Below are 15,189 nucleotides of genomic sequence, written 5' to 3' on the forward strand. Positions count from 1 at the left end.
ATGGTGTTTTGTTTTGTTTTTCTGATTTTATTCCTTTGTGTCTTTGTTCCTAAGCCGTAGTTAGATATCAATAGTCAGAATGCTTTTCCATCTTTTATTATTATTTTGTTCTTAATCTCCGTAAATTAGAACTTTACCAGAAAGCTTGTCTGTGTCCTGTTGGGCTGCCTCTTACCTAGCCGCTCAATCTGTACACCCAACCAGGTTCTCAGGCAAACTTGGGTGCACTGTGAACTTATACATAACCCACAGAGTACATCTCATGAGTAAGGACCAGAAAGGGAGTGAGTACAACCCAGTATGTCACACATTCAGTTATACTTACATAGGTTGTCTCGTTGCATCCATTTTACATTTTAACCTAACAACCCCCAGAATGGAGATACTCAGTACCACCCTGACTGACAAATTTCCCACTCTCAAAGCACCTGGACTTTAATGTTTCATCATTTTTCTTGCCACTTTTGGTAAGAATTGCTTTGGTGACATAATAAATTTAAAGGAGAATTTTGTACTATTAAAAAATGCAATTTTTCTCAAAATGTAAGCAAGCCCATCTCTGTTTTAAAGGTAGTGTGCATCCCCTATGTTCTGTCAGTAAGCTTTGTGCGTTCCCCCAGCAGTTTTGTGGGTTCCCCCGGAGAGGTATGCACTGTCCTGCAGAAGTCACTCGGTTGCATAGGCAATAATGATCCAGATAAAGAAGGGCAGAAGAAAATGGCACATAATCTTAAGGCTAAAACAGTGACATCAGAACCAGATAAAGACAGTCAGGTGACAAGAAGTCTCACTTCCTGGTCCCCTATTCCTGGACACTTTGTTGTTCAGCAGGTCCAGCGTGAGAGAGACTGAGCATGTGGAACCTTTAAAAGGGCAAATAATTCCAATTATAGCCAGGTGGAAATTCAGCCTGCCTGGCCCAGGGAAGAAAGGGTGTGATCCCAGTTAAAACCATAGCTAGGGAAGCTCAGAAATGAATAGTACATTGGGGTGTTTAATTTTATAAGGCCCTATTGGTGGGTTTTCCTTGTTATATCATGAGTTGGCATGGCCTCCAAATCATAAAGGTTGAGGCCAGGGACAGTTGCCCCAGGAAGGGTAGCTTTTGGGACATAGGTGAGGAGGGTCACTGGCCGTCCTTGTTTGTCTGAGACTTAAGTAGTTTGGGGGGGGGTGGGAGTTTGGGTGATGAAACCAAGACAGCCCAGGTAAGCCAGGTTGGTTGGCACCATAGAGACAAAGCCTCTACATAATGAATGGCTGGTGGAGGTGGCTAGTGTGGAGAAAGGGGACAGGCTGTACCACGAGGAACTAGATAGTGGCCTCCAGAGTTCATCCAGGGAGGGGTCAGTATGGACTGCAGCATGCTGAAGCCCTGCGTGCCCAGGGAAGGGAGAGTATTTCCGAATGAGGAGGCCCAAGGAGGACATGTGAGCAAGCTCTCCAGGCTCCTGCAGCCTCCTTTCTCCTGATGACACGCAGGCTCATGCCTATGTGTATGTCCTGTCAAGGTTAACAATACCAAGCTAGAGATCTTTCCTACGAATCAAAAATGGCATCAGAAAAGCAGCAGTGTTACATGGTTTGGCCAGTTCTTGGTAATCTCCAGTACTGACTCAATGATGAAGACTTTGGTGATACAGACTGCTTTAGAACCTTGCCAGGTAGCACCTTTCATGATGGATGTGAAAATTAGAGAATTCGATTTTGGGTTTTCCCTGTGACCTAGTAACCACATGGGCCTCAATTCTAGCATTTGCTAGGTCATTTCTCTTGTATCTCTGGGGATCAAGTATATCTCTAGATCTAAAATATGTCTCATCACACTTTTCTTTCTCTTTCCTCCTTTCCAACAGTCCTACCCATCGAATTATATGGAATCGATGAAGCCCAACAAATATGGGGTCATTTACTCTACACAGTTACCAGATAAGTTCTTTCAGACCCCAGAAGGCCTTTCGCCTGGAATACAGATGGAACCAGTGGACCTCACTGTGAACAAGCGGGGCTCCCCACCCTCGGCTGGCAATTCTCCTTCCTCCCTGAAGTTCCCATCACACCGGAGAGCGTCACCTGGGTTGAGCATGCCTTCTTCCAGCCCACCCATTAAGAAATACTCGCCCCCTTCCCCGGGTGTGCAACCCTTCGGTGTGCCACTGTCCATGCCCCCTGTGATGGCTGCTGCCCTCTCCCGGCACGGAATCCGGAGCCCGGGCATCCTGCCTGTCATCCAACCTGTCGTGGTGCAGCCCGTTCCCTTTATGTACACCAGCCACCTCCAGCAGCCACTCATGGTCTCCTTGTCGGAGGAGATGGAAAATTCAAACAGTAGCATGCAAGGTAAATTCTGCTCTGCCTCCAGTCTTGGGTACCTGCTTAGCATACTGGGTCTCCCCCTGAAGTCTGGTGAGGATACAAGACAGAGCTATTGCATCCTCAAAAGGAAATACTTGCCTGCCCAAGGCACGCCTTTTTTTTTGTTGTTGTTATTGTTTTGAAGTGTTGATATTGGAAGAGATCCCAAGAATTAGTCACTTCCACAATATAATTTTTTGCTTTGATTTACTAAGTATCAGCATGGTCATGCTGCTATATAATGGCTATTAAAAGCCACCTGTTTCCCAGCCAGTAGACACAGAGGACCATGGGAAGAGCCCAGTTTGTAAGGAAGAGTCTTTTTGAAGTCCAGGGCCTGTATTTACTTCAAGAGAAATAGGAATCCCTCATTGAGTCCTACTATAATCTTGCCGAAGATGAAGAAATATTCTGATATCAGTGTTGTAGCTAGAAGCTGTGCAGTGAGCTTTTAAAAGCTGGAATTGATCAGTTGTATATAGAATGATTTTTCTATTTTTATTTTTTAGTACCTGTAATTGAATCATATGAGAAGCCCATATTACAGAAAAAAATTAAAATAGAACCTGGGATTGAACCACAGAGGACAGACTATTATCCTGAAGAAATGTCACCCCCTTTAATGAACTCAGTGTCCCCCCCGCAAGCATTGTTGCAAGAGTAAGTATACTTAGGTGTACCTGACGTTTACATAGTAGCATGCATCTGGGGACCTGGAACGGAGCACAGAATTGCAAGCATGTGATGTGCTATGGATGACCAGGAATGTCCTGTAGTGTGTGGCACCCACCGAGTGGTGGCTCAGTCCCAGTGGTTGAGAGAATCTCCAAAAACAAGCTGCCTTTGTTACATGGACAGCATCTCCAACAGTTATATCAACTTCAGCAAACTGATCACCTATGGTGACCATGTGAATCTTTTTTTGCTCGTTTGTTTTCTTGTCCTTCCTGGATTCAAGAATACATAGTTTTCTCGTGCAGATTGGATTTGGTGTTCACATCAACTTGGACCTGGAAGTTTTCATGTGACACACAGAATCCATCCATCCCCCAGGGGCTCCGCCACCCCAGCCCCGCTAGTTGTCACTTCTAATGCAGTATAGTATATCTAATTAATGAAGGTGTTTTAACTCAAATCTTCAGACTGGCAACAGAAGGTTGCCTATGCAGTCAGAGAAGCTTAGTACTGAAAGAAACCTTTATCTTGAGTTTTGAATCATACCTGCCCAGAGAGATTTTCCTCTCTTGCAAAACTGTATCCAGGCTGCAGTGCCTTGGCCAACATCTGAGCATGTGCTGTAACAGGCTGGTACCACACATGGGCTACATCATAGCATTCCTAGGATGGGCCTAGGGATGTACTTGAACTCTCCCAGTGGTTTCCTTGGAGACTATTAGCTGTATCTGAGAAGATGGCCTTTGCACCCCAGCGGCATACTGCAACATATGTGGGACCGTGGGCTAGCCCCTTACTCATGCTGCCCACTTTTGTTGTTATCGATTGTGATTATTGTTGTGTTGTCTTCGTGCTTCTGCATTGGGTTCAGTGGTCCACTTCCGGGTTCAAAGCCACAGCCGTTGCCACCTCAGGATCCCTCCTATCATCTCCCTCTCACATTGCCTTTTCTCCAAGTTGAACAAATGTTTTGCCCACCTTTCCGGTTTATCTTCCCCTCTTATCACACATCTCTGTGGTAGAGTGAGCTCTCTGGTTTTTAGAGCAGCCATTTTCTGGAGACTACTCATACCCACATTCAGCTTGCACAGTACCTTTCTAGTGGCTCAAGTATTAACTTACCACAGCACTGAGCTCTTTCTTTTGGTGTAGGGGTGATGTCATACAGTCCTGAACATGAAGAAAGGGTAAATCTTCCTCCCCAGCTGAGCATCAGGGAAAGCATCTTGGAGTTGTGCTTTACTTTCCACAGTTGCATAGTGCTTCCCCCTAAAAGAAACTCCCAGGCTACAATTTTGTTAAGACAGAGTCCTGATAAGAATCCAGGCGTATCTCATACTCCCAACCCTCCTGCCTCAGCCTTCTGAGTGCCAGGATTGCAGGCATGCACCATCATGCCCAGTTCCAAGTATTTTCAAATGAGTCATTTTATTCAGAGCGAATAGTGAACTGATGAGTGAGGATGTTAAATAAATAACATGCACGCACTCACGCTGTTGATCTGGGGGATCTGCTTTGAGCTCCTGCATCTCCATGGGTTTTCTCCCTGCCTTGTCTATTATAGCTGACTGATTGTGGCATAGTGTTAGCCTGGTGTCTGAGTTACAAATTAAAATGTAAAACATTTTAAAAGAATATTTGAAGTTAAGTCTCCTAGTCTTTAAATACTGCTCAAAGAGAAAACACTTTTTTCAGCCAGGTATGGTAGTACACACCTGTAATCCCAGCACTTGGGTGTGGAGGCAAGAAGATTGGGCATTCAGGCCAACCCGGGCTACATGAGACCTTGCCTTAAAAAAAAAAGAAATATTTTTTTCTGTTTTAAGTAATATTCCTTTAGTGATCTCACAGCCTGTGGCTCTTAAATGCTTAATGAGTAATGTGCTTATTTTAATGCTGACCTAAGATACATTTTTCTTCTCAAAAATTCTGCAGATTAGCCACAACTGGGACATGTACTCTTTAAGTAATTCTCTCACAGATGGGATTAAGTCATGTCTTGGAGTGGGCCCAGTAGCAGCCCACATAGGAAACCATCTAGCCAGGAAAGAATCACTTGAAGCCAAGTGCCTCGCACTGTTGGAGTGAGGCAGGCACCCAGCAACACTAGCCTTTGAAACATTTCCTGCCCAGAGGTAGGCTTAGCAGCTTGCAAATCCATTTGCTTGATCCTAGAGTTAGAGCTTTAGGATCATTTTTTAAATGCACTCAAAGGTATATCAAATACCACTTGGTATATGTTTACACGTATGGAGCTGTATTTAGAACAGAAAGCTTAAGAATCAGATTTCCCTCTGAGAGAGTTGGAACAGAATTAAGAAGAGCCAGTTTAACTCAAAACAATAACCAGGAATCTGATCTAGAATAGCTAGTCTAACCATTCTGATCCCAAATGATCTCTTTAAAAATGACCAAGAAGTATGGGATCCCAAGACCCTGGATGGCTGATCTCAGCCTGAACTACCATCACCAGGCTGTTACCCTTCCTGGTAGATAATTAGCTTGATTCCATACAGTGGCTCCATATGAAACCGGACAGCTGTAAATAAGGTGCAAGTGGAGGAAGGGCTTCAAAACCTTGGGTATTAGCAGCTACCAGTTAGTCATTTGGCCTCAGGCACACATGCTGTTCTCAGGTTCCTCATGTGCATCACTAACAGTAGACATCTGAGACAGTGTTCTTGTTCACAACCTTCTCAGATGATAGCATTAGCATCCTTGTTCCACAGAGGAAACGGGCACAGAGACAATAAGTATCCCTGGTTTGGGGGTCACAGAGGCCATCGGTGATAGAGCTGGGCACCGGGAAAAGCTGTCAGAGCTACCACAGTGAAATGATGAGCTATCCCCAGATTCCAGCTGTGGGACAAGATTTCTAAAGTCAGCTGGCATAGGCTCCCTGTATTCCAGAGACAGAGGTTATAGCTCACCACTAAATCTCTTCCCTGGCACCTTATTTCCTAAAGCTAAAAATATAGCTTTCTTTTTACTGAAGGACTGTAAATGAATACTTCAACCTTAAATAAAAATAAAAACCTGACACTGAAGAAATGGCCCAAGCTTTTAAGAGCACTTGGACTATTCTTGTGAACGACCCGGGTTTGGTTCCCAGCACCCACACGGCAGCTCACAACTGTCTGGCCTTTGTGGATAAGAGTGGTACACATACATACACATACAAGCAAAATACTCATGTACATAAAAAATAAAAGTAAATGATTCTGAAATACTAAAATAAAACCCTTTTCCTTGTATTTTTGCGTGTGTGGTGGAAGTCCGCCTCGCCCTGCCACTTCACCGTTTCATACATACTTTTCTATGTCTCTGAACCTGACTTGGTTCATCTGTCTGTACCCTGTTCCCAGGCATCAAGGCAAGAACTTAAAAATACTGACAGGAGTAAGGAAGGCCACTTACAGTAGCCCACCTTTATTCTCTTACTAGTTGCTTCTTAACACATCTGAGGCAAGGGGTGCATATTCACATTCTTTAAGACTCAAAAATTCATTGTAGGGTGTCCTTTGCTCTTCAGAGCTAAAATTTCATTTAATCTCAGAAACTTGAGGTTACCCTTACCAAATTCTTTTTACCCATTCCCTCTTTTTTTTTTTTTTTTTTTTTTTTTTTAAGAACCCAGAAATTCAAATGTCAAAAAGCTTTCATTACAGTTGGAGGCCAGCTACATACACTTGTATCAAGTAATTAGCCATTAGGAAAGGGAATGGGCACATTAGAGTTTCGGTGTCACGTCAGTCAAAAGGAAAGAACTGACAAAACTACGCACTTCCTCCTTCTGCCTTTTCTCTTGACTTCTTTTCTGGGATGGAAATAACCTGTAGTAACGATGTTGAGCAGAACTTACCGCTGGACAAATGTGTGAGAAATCGAGGTAGAGATGGTACCCAGCATATCCCCAGGGGGCTGGTGTCATGGGTTCCAGCCTTCCTCACCTCACTAACAACCATGCTGGAGCTCTTCATATGAGAACACAGTGGCAATGATTGTGCTTATGACAGCAGTGACAAGCTTTCTTTGGAAGAGCTAGGGTTTGAAAACTAAATGTGAATGCACAATCATTAAGAGAAAACACAGAAAGCCGAGTGCAGTGGCGCAGGCCTTTAATCCCAGCACTCAGGAGGCAGAAGCAGGCGGATCTCTGTGAGTGAGGCCAGCCTGGTCTACACAGTGAGTTCCAGGCCAGCTGGGGCTATAGGGAGGCACTCTGAAAAAAGAGAGAGAGAAGATAGAACTTGGATCTGTCCTGCAGTGTGATTGCTAAGAAGGAGGAATTTGGCTGCTTGCATTTTCCTTAAAAAATAATGAAAGTCAGTGCTGCCTATGGAAAAATCAAGTGTTCAGACGGTACCTTAATTTGTACAGATAGGCAGCTGCATACAGCAGGAAAGAGCCAGTTCCTGCACATGGCACTCCCTCTAGCATAGCACCTAACCTTCTTGCTGTCATTACTTACCTCCATGTCTGTCTCCCCCTAGAGTGTGAGCTCCTCGAGGGCAGGAACCCTGTTTTTATTCATCTTTGTGTCCCGGTGCCAAGCACAGTGCCTGGCTCATGGTAGGTGCTCGCTACATGTTTGTTGAATGAATATAGCAGTGCTTCGTGGGTTGATCAGCTAATTTTCTTTTTTTTTTTTTTTTTTTTTTTTTTTAAAAATTTTGTTGGGGTTTTTGTTTGTTTGGTTTTGCCCAATGTTGTTAATGCTTTTTAGTAGACTGAAGAAAGGACCCACCTTTGCTCAGTGTTCTGCCTTTATCCTTGACTTTCACAGGAATCATCCCTCAGTCATAGTGCAACCTGGGAAGAGGCCTCTACCTGTGGAATCCCCCGATACCCAAAGGAAGCGGAGGATACACAGATGCGACTATGACGGCTGTAACAAAGTGTACACTAAGAGCTCCCACTTGAAAGCACACAGAAGAACACATACAGGTAGGAGCAGCAGCCTCCTGGGGCTGGCCTTCAAAGGACTCACGTGCATGGTTCAAGCCAGCAGTTCTAGCCTTTAGTGGGAGATCGCACTTGAGCATCTCTGATCTGAAAATCTGAAATCCAAAACGCTCTGAGACTGGAAGAATTTTTCATTTTATTTATCATTGTTGGGAAGGGGGCACACACGCACAGTGCTTGAAGGTCACAGGTCAGCTCTGTGGAGTGCCTGCCTCCTTACGCCTTTACCTTGGGTTGTAGGGATTAAATTCTGGTCTTCGGGCTTTTGTCGTAATCAAGTTACCTGCTGACCCATCTTGCCAGCCCCAGAAACTGAAGTAAGCACCCATGAGACAGAAAGTTTGGGACTTTATTCCAGATCAGGGATGCTCAGCCGGTCAAACCCTATGCAAATACCTGAGAAACTATCTGAAACATTTCTGGTCCTAACTATTTTGGCTAAGGGTTGCTGGCCTGAATAATGCAAGTCTCCAAGTATCTTGAAAGTGGCCACAGTCAACTACAGATGTCTCCATGAGCCACTGAAGAATCTTTTTTTTTAACAATTCACTTTGATACTAAATTGTATTCAAAGTAATCCACACTTGGGTCCCTTCCATCCCTTTGTCTGTCCCGTGGGGAAGGAAATAGCCAAGAGGGCAAGGGAAGTGCGCTTCCAGTCAAGTCAAGGTGGCCTTCCCAGGAGTTCTCTCCCATGATGAGACTGTGTGTGTGTACATGTGCATACATATGTGTACATACACATGTGATGAGGGTATGTGTGGAGGCCAGAGAACAACCTCAGGTGTCACTCTCAGGAATGACACCTACCTTTTTTTGAGACAGGGTCTCATTTACCTGGAGCTCACCCATTAGGCTACCTTGGCTAGTCAGCCCCATCTCTACCTTCCCCATGCTGGGATTACAAGTGTGCACCACATGGCCAGCTTTTTTACATGGGTTCTGAGGACTGAACTTGGGTCCCCAAGCTCACAAGGCAAGCACTTTACCAACTAAGCTATTTCCCCAACCTCTAAGATAAGATTTTTAGTAACTTTGAAATGTTCATATTAGAGTCCTTTGGAGTTTCTTGACAAGGGCTTCCAAAAGCATCTCTCTATTTGAAAATGGCCCTGTTCTGACTTTTTTCTAGTTCCCTGTCTAGAACTTGTAATGCTAATTACTCTTGCCTTTACTTCTCCTTCACATTTCCCATTCATGATTCAAGAACTTCTCCTCTTAGAGACAAAAGTTATGCAATTTGGGAGTCTTTTAGATAGACCCACTGAAGGGGTACTCCAGTTGCCTCACCCTGCATCCCTGTTCAGCATGAAAGAAGCCAGAGCGGTTGGTATCCCTATTCCCTATTGGCAATTTGGGTAACCCCTTCAGAGGATGTCATGATAAGAATAGGAGGTAGGAATTGGCTAGGCAGTTAGGGTAAAAAGACCCCAAAGAAATGTAGCCTTGGAGCTTGTATCTAATCCTTAAAAGATTTTAGGGTTACCTCTTCAGAGTGGGAATGTTAGAGTAGCCAAAAGCCCATAAAGATAAATGAAAGAAGAAGAAAAGAAAAAGGAAAAAGTGATGGGGCTCTTCAGAGGAGGGAATGTTGGAGGGAGTGGGCATGGATTTGAGCAAAACACCTTATATGCATGTATGAAATGCTCAATAAAGTTTTTGTAAAAAGTTTTTTAAAAAAGATTTTTAGTAACAAAGTAGAGTTCTTTATGCAGAACAAAGTGTACAGCAATCCATAGAAACAGCATCCAAACAGGCCTTGAATGTGTCTTATCTTTTAAAACTGAGAACTTTTAGGCCATTTTGTTTCCGGCTGTCTTCCATCTTGGCCAGTAGTGAGCATAGATCGACCTGCTAGGTCATATAAACATTATTCTATTGATGAAAAAAATGTGCAGTTGATCCCACTTCCTGAAGGCAGCTGAGTGTTCTTTGTCTAGCGTTCAGAATGTAACTGTTTTCCCAAGTCCAATAGGGAGTCTTCACAAAGAGGAATGTGGAGTTTAGGATGGAAAAGGGAAGAGAAGTGTCCCTGTGGCAGTGAAGCTTTCAGTGAGTCCCGAGCAGGAGACTGTGTGAGAGGAACCCCAGGAAAGCAGCACCAGGTCAGCCCATAACTCATCTGAGAGATGTCAATGGGACCTGAGGGGTGGAGCTTGCTGACCTGTAGCCTAAAATTAAAAGATACTGGAATCTTTGTATTCAGATATAGATGTGTATGGTCTGGGTAGCAAATCCTAATAGCTTAGGCCAAGGTTTCTAGAAACAAGGGACACTAGACAGGAGTTAATTTGTAATTGCTTGCTATAGGCAGAGTAGCGCTTATCTGAAATGCTTGGGACCAGAACTGTTTCAGGTTTGCTGGGATGTTGAGATATGTCTTGCACAAGTGTAATGAGGTATCTTGAGGCTAAGACCTAAGTCCAAGCATAAAATTTGTTTCATACATACCTTGGACACATAGCCTAAAAGTAATCATTAAACAGTGTTGTATAATTTTTTGCATGAAACAGTCTCATGGTAGAATATATTCTACTTGTAGTGTCATGTCAAGGCTCACAAGAGTTCAGATTTTGGAGTATTTTGGATTTTGTATTACGGATGCCCAACTTGATTGTAAGCATTGGGATTGCTGTTAACTGCTGTCTGTCAGGACCTTCATCTTGGTGCTCCCTGGCCTTTTCCCATAAGGGTTTTCTGTCCTCACCCATAAGTGATCGTTTTCCTACAGGAAGGGGTGTAGAAACCTGGCTTCTGACAGGTGGGGAAAGTTACTATGTTTTTAGTACTTAGGGGTTTAAAGCAAAAATGAGATTGAATTCTCTAATAGGGGTTTCAGTTGCTAGAGACTATTTTTAGGAAACTAGGAAGAGCATAAGAAAATCCAACAAGCTTTCAATTTGGAATTACTACACATCACTTAGCTTCCCAAGCAGTCTAAGAGTTGGAGATCTACAGATACACACTGAGTGATGTTGGTAGTCCAACAGTAGATCTTACTGTTTGCTTTAAGAACTCTAAAATCCTACCCCACTTTGAAAAAAAAATTTTTAATTAACCTTCTTTCTTCCTTTACAGGAGAAAAACCCTACAAATGTACCTGGGAAGGCTGCACATGGAAGTTTGCTCGGTCTGATGAACTAACAAGACATTTCCGAAAACATACTGGAATCAAACCTTTCCAGTGCCCGGACTGTGACCGCAGCTTCTCCCGCTCAGACCATCTGGCCCTTCACAGGAAACGCCACATGCTAGTCTGAACGCTTGTCTCCTGCCTGGTCACGACTCCCACCTTCCTGGCTCTCCCTCTCTCTGTCTCTCTCTTTCCTCCTGCCCATTGTCTAACTCATTTTTTTACTTGTACATTTTAATTTTGATTCAGCTGGTCTGAATCTCTGAATTTATATCATTCAAAACTTCCATATGGTCAGTAGTAGATACTCTATAATCTTCCCTCTCCTTACCACGGGTCAGACCTAAAGAATGTGAACGCTTTTCCGGGGATGCTAAGCAAACCCTTTTTACAGATAACGTTTAATGTCATGAGAACAAGAGAACATGTACATTAACATAAGCAATTTGTTGGTTCTCCATGTATTCCTAAAAAGAATGTCAAAGTAAATGTATTAGAAATACAGTATCCAGCCTACTAGTCTTTGCCAGAGACCTTCGTACCTCAGCCACACCATCCTGTTTTACGTTCGACACCAAAAAGAACGTGGTCCCTTTCACAACTTAACAAGAGCCACAGGAAGATGTCAATCCGCTCTGCCAGTGCCGTTCCCACCGCTTGCTTGTCAGACTGGATTACCACTTCAAGTCAAGTCCTTTGTGCCTGAAGCTCGTGTGACGGGCTTTGGGGCCACTGGGAGAGGAGCCAAAGCTACTGGATTCAGTGGGCTCCCATAGTGAGGGGCAGACGCAGAGGGCATTGTCCTCAACATGGGTTAGTTGTACAGTGCATTTGTTGAGAGTTTCCATCTGAGCAGAACTGTGCTGCCAAGACAGATACCTCTGGGGTTATCTGTGCTGCCTTCTCCGTTCCCGAAAGATCCTTTGTATGGATCACAAAGCTTTGAGTAAGGAATCGACAATATTTGCCTAGTAATGTTGAAAAAATCTTTTGGGTCAGAGTATGAATGGTCTTTTATCCAACCTGCTTTGAGCATTTTTGCAAACAGGAAAATGTTGAGTGGTACTTGTATTCATTCCCATATTGAATTAGTCACATAGCTTTTCTATGGAATTTTTCTGTGTGGGCTGTGTAGTGCCAAACTGGCTGTCATTTGTGCTATGGCACACAGTGGATGTGAGCATCTGCTGAGCTTTAGGGGATTCATTCAAGACCTGAGTGACACTGTTTGTAAATATAACTTGTGTGAAGCACACAGATCTTTATTTTGGTAACAGATTTTTGAAAAAGAGAAAACCACAGTTCAGGGATTTATATATGTAGCTTGAAGATTCCTAAAAGTCTCTACTAGAGCTAGCAGTTCCTGTTACTGTTAAGTGTCCTGTTAGAACAAACTGAAAAGAATGACTCGTGTTTATGTTGATGATAAATAGCACCATTATTGGGGGAAGTTTTTTTCAAAAGCAGGCTTTTGAATACCATAGTCTAAATGCCAATGAAAAATTATTCACACATAGAAATGCCATTTGGCCATAAATTTGAAGAAAATGGGCACGGTGGTCAAATATGGCTGCATATGACCAGGGGCCCCTTCATTCCCCACAAAGGATGGAGGAGGAGGAAGAGAGAAGAATCCTGAAGATTCATCCCCACCACAATGTGGGAGGAATACATTACTTAATTGCTCTTAAACATCATTGAAGGGGTGGTGCTGGAGGCTTGCAGATGTGTGGGGAGCTTACTTTGATGGCACTATGTTAAAAGTTGCAGGGACTGCGCAGTGAGGGCTGCTCAGCCCTGTGAACGAGCTGAAAGGAAATGGAGGTAAAAATGCAAAGAAATGTTCTCTTGGCACTTGGGTTCCTTTTCTTTCCCTTTTTAGCACTGCAGAATCTGTTCAGACTAGTAAAACACGCTGATGAGGCTATTGCTTTTTTGTTTGTTTGTTTGCAACTAAGACATGAATTGAGGAGTAGAAATGGTTTGGAAAAGTAGGGATCAGTGGTAAGTCACATCATGCCAGCAGGTTCATGTCTTGAAAGGGTTCTGCAACACACAGAATCTAGTTTGTTGTACAAGGAAGTTTGTTTCAGTTGTATGTTCTAACCTACTTAGAAGGGGAAAGGGTTCAAGAAAGGACAGAATTAACCTTGAATCAGCTATGCATCTGAGTAGTAGCTTTGTGGGTTCATGTGAAATTTGATGCCTGCTATGCCATTTAAATTTTGTTCACAATACTATGCTACATTACCGTGTTGCTTGCCTATGTCATGTTAACAGTTCAATAGAGTGATCCATGTTAACTCTGAAAGAAAAGTAACCCAGTGAAGCCATTCTCTATTCTTGGTCTGATAATACATTAGTTAATTGGCCCTTACCAAATTTTCTTTATATATATATTTTTTACTATGGTAGTTGAGAAATTTAGTCTTTTAGTCATTTTTAGCTGTTATCGTGGCAGACCTCAGACACAAGATAAGAAGCCCTTGAAAGGTGATTTTAATGATATACCATGTTACTGTCATGGTTAGTTTAATTGCAGTGTTTTGAATTAATGAGAATGATCTGTAAACCTAAAGTCCAGTGCCATGTAATTGTGACAGAGTTTATTCAATTACTGCTCAAGTGTCATCTTGGAGAAGTTACGAAAATTAAATCAGAATCCTTATTGTCACATTTTATAATGTGAGTCAACATCCTTAAAAGGGCATTTAACTGTCCAAATCACTTGGTTTGGAGAATGTTTCCAGCAAAGCTTTGTTCAGCTAAGGTGATGCTAAACACGCAGAAGTTTCAAGAGCCTTGAAACAGAATTACAGGGAATATGTATATGTATATGTATGTTTTATTAAGCACCCATCTGCACTATCCGTATTGCACAAATGTGGAATTTGAAAGACTATTTTGCTGATACTGTATATCTGCACATCATTCCTGATTAGATTGTTTTAAAGACAATCTTAGAGATCGAAGGTTTTTAAGTAATTTGGTTTGAAAATACACAGTTGTCTTGAAGGAATTGCTGACATACATGAAGTCACTTGAGTTTTCTTTATTCTCTTCTTGGTCAAGGTTAACAGTTTCTAAAGAGTGAAAATTCACCTAAGTAATACATTTACAAAGCCATCTTACATGCATTAAACGAGGGCTACAACTTGTTTTACAAATACTAGCACTTTTTTTTCCTGTGATGTACTTAGTATTAGAGGGTCAAAATAATCTTTCTGCTTAGCATCTCTTAAACCATCCCTGCAAGTATAGCAGGATTATTACATTTACAGTACTTTAATACTTGTATAAACTATGCAGAAATTTTTAATAAAGTGTAATATATTTTATAAGCTAATAAGACTGAATGGGTAAAGGTTTTTAGCATGCATTAGTATACTTGCAAATACTGAAACATTTTGGTAATCTTTCTTACTAAAGATGTGAATGTTTAATGTACCTTCTGTTTCTACTCTGTAGTCCAATGGGAATTCAGTAATGACATTTTGTCATGTCCAACTGTGAACATAAATTTGTACTGTACAGTCCTCATATACTATATACAGTATGCAATATATGTATTATATACTTGTTAATAAAACCATCAGAATATTACACATGATCATGTGATTACTATACAGGTAGTGATCACTAGGAACAAAAGTGATAGAAAATTTCAGTTAAGTCACTGATGAGCAGTCATTTTTGATGGTTAAGAATGAAAGTAGATCTAATCAGTAGGCCCCTCCACTAAAGGAGTTACAGCCCTAAAGCTAAGACCTGGTGACTTCCAATAAGAAGTCTGAGCTTAAGGCATAAAATTGCAGACAACATAGCATTCATCTGTAGATTAATCCAGTGAATTCTATTTCTAAAGATTCTATTTTCATTTTAGGAGTGTTTTACCTACATGTATGTGCACCACATGTGTGCAGTCAGTGCCTGCAGGTGCCAGATGTCCTGAAATGAGTTACGGATGGTTGTGAGCTGCCATGTGGGTGCTGGGAACCAAACCTGGGTCCTCTGCATCTCTTGTTTCCAAACCCTACCTACATGCTACCTATAGTTGCTAT

The 15,189-nt window shown here is 42.4% G+C and overlaps 1 protein-coding gene across 2 annotated transcripts in view; it reads left to right on the forward strand.

Annotated features, from left to right (window-relative positions):
* Klf3 (Kruppel like factor 3) overlaps positions 1 to 14,731 on the forward strand; it is a 35,875-nt gene extending 21,144 nt beyond the window's left edge. For both annotated transcript variants that reach the window (XM_008833222.3, XM_029563568.1), the window contains exons 3-6: positions 1,857 to 2,340; positions 2,865 to 3,015; positions 7,817 to 7,977; positions 11,074 to 14,731. In XM_008833222.3, coding sequence (XP_008831444.1) covers positions 1,857 to 2,340; positions 2,865 to 3,015; positions 7,817 to 7,977; positions 11,074 to 11,255 — 978 coding nt within the window. In that variant the 3' untranslated portion in view covers positions 11,256 to 14,731. The remainder of the gene's footprint in view (positions 1 to 1,856; positions 2,341 to 2,864; positions 3,016 to 7,816; positions 7,978 to 11,073) is intronic.
* Positions 14,732 to 15,189: the final 458 nt, after the last annotated feature.

The sequence above is a fragment of the Nannospalax galili genome, unplaced genomic scaffold, assembly GCF_000622305.1.
Source record: "Nannospalax galili isolate Female #2095 unplaced genomic scaffold, S.galili_v1.0 scaffold236, whole genome shotgun sequence".
NCBI lineage: Eukaryota > Metazoa > Chordata > Mammalia > Rodentia > Spalacidae > Nannospalax > Nannospalax galili.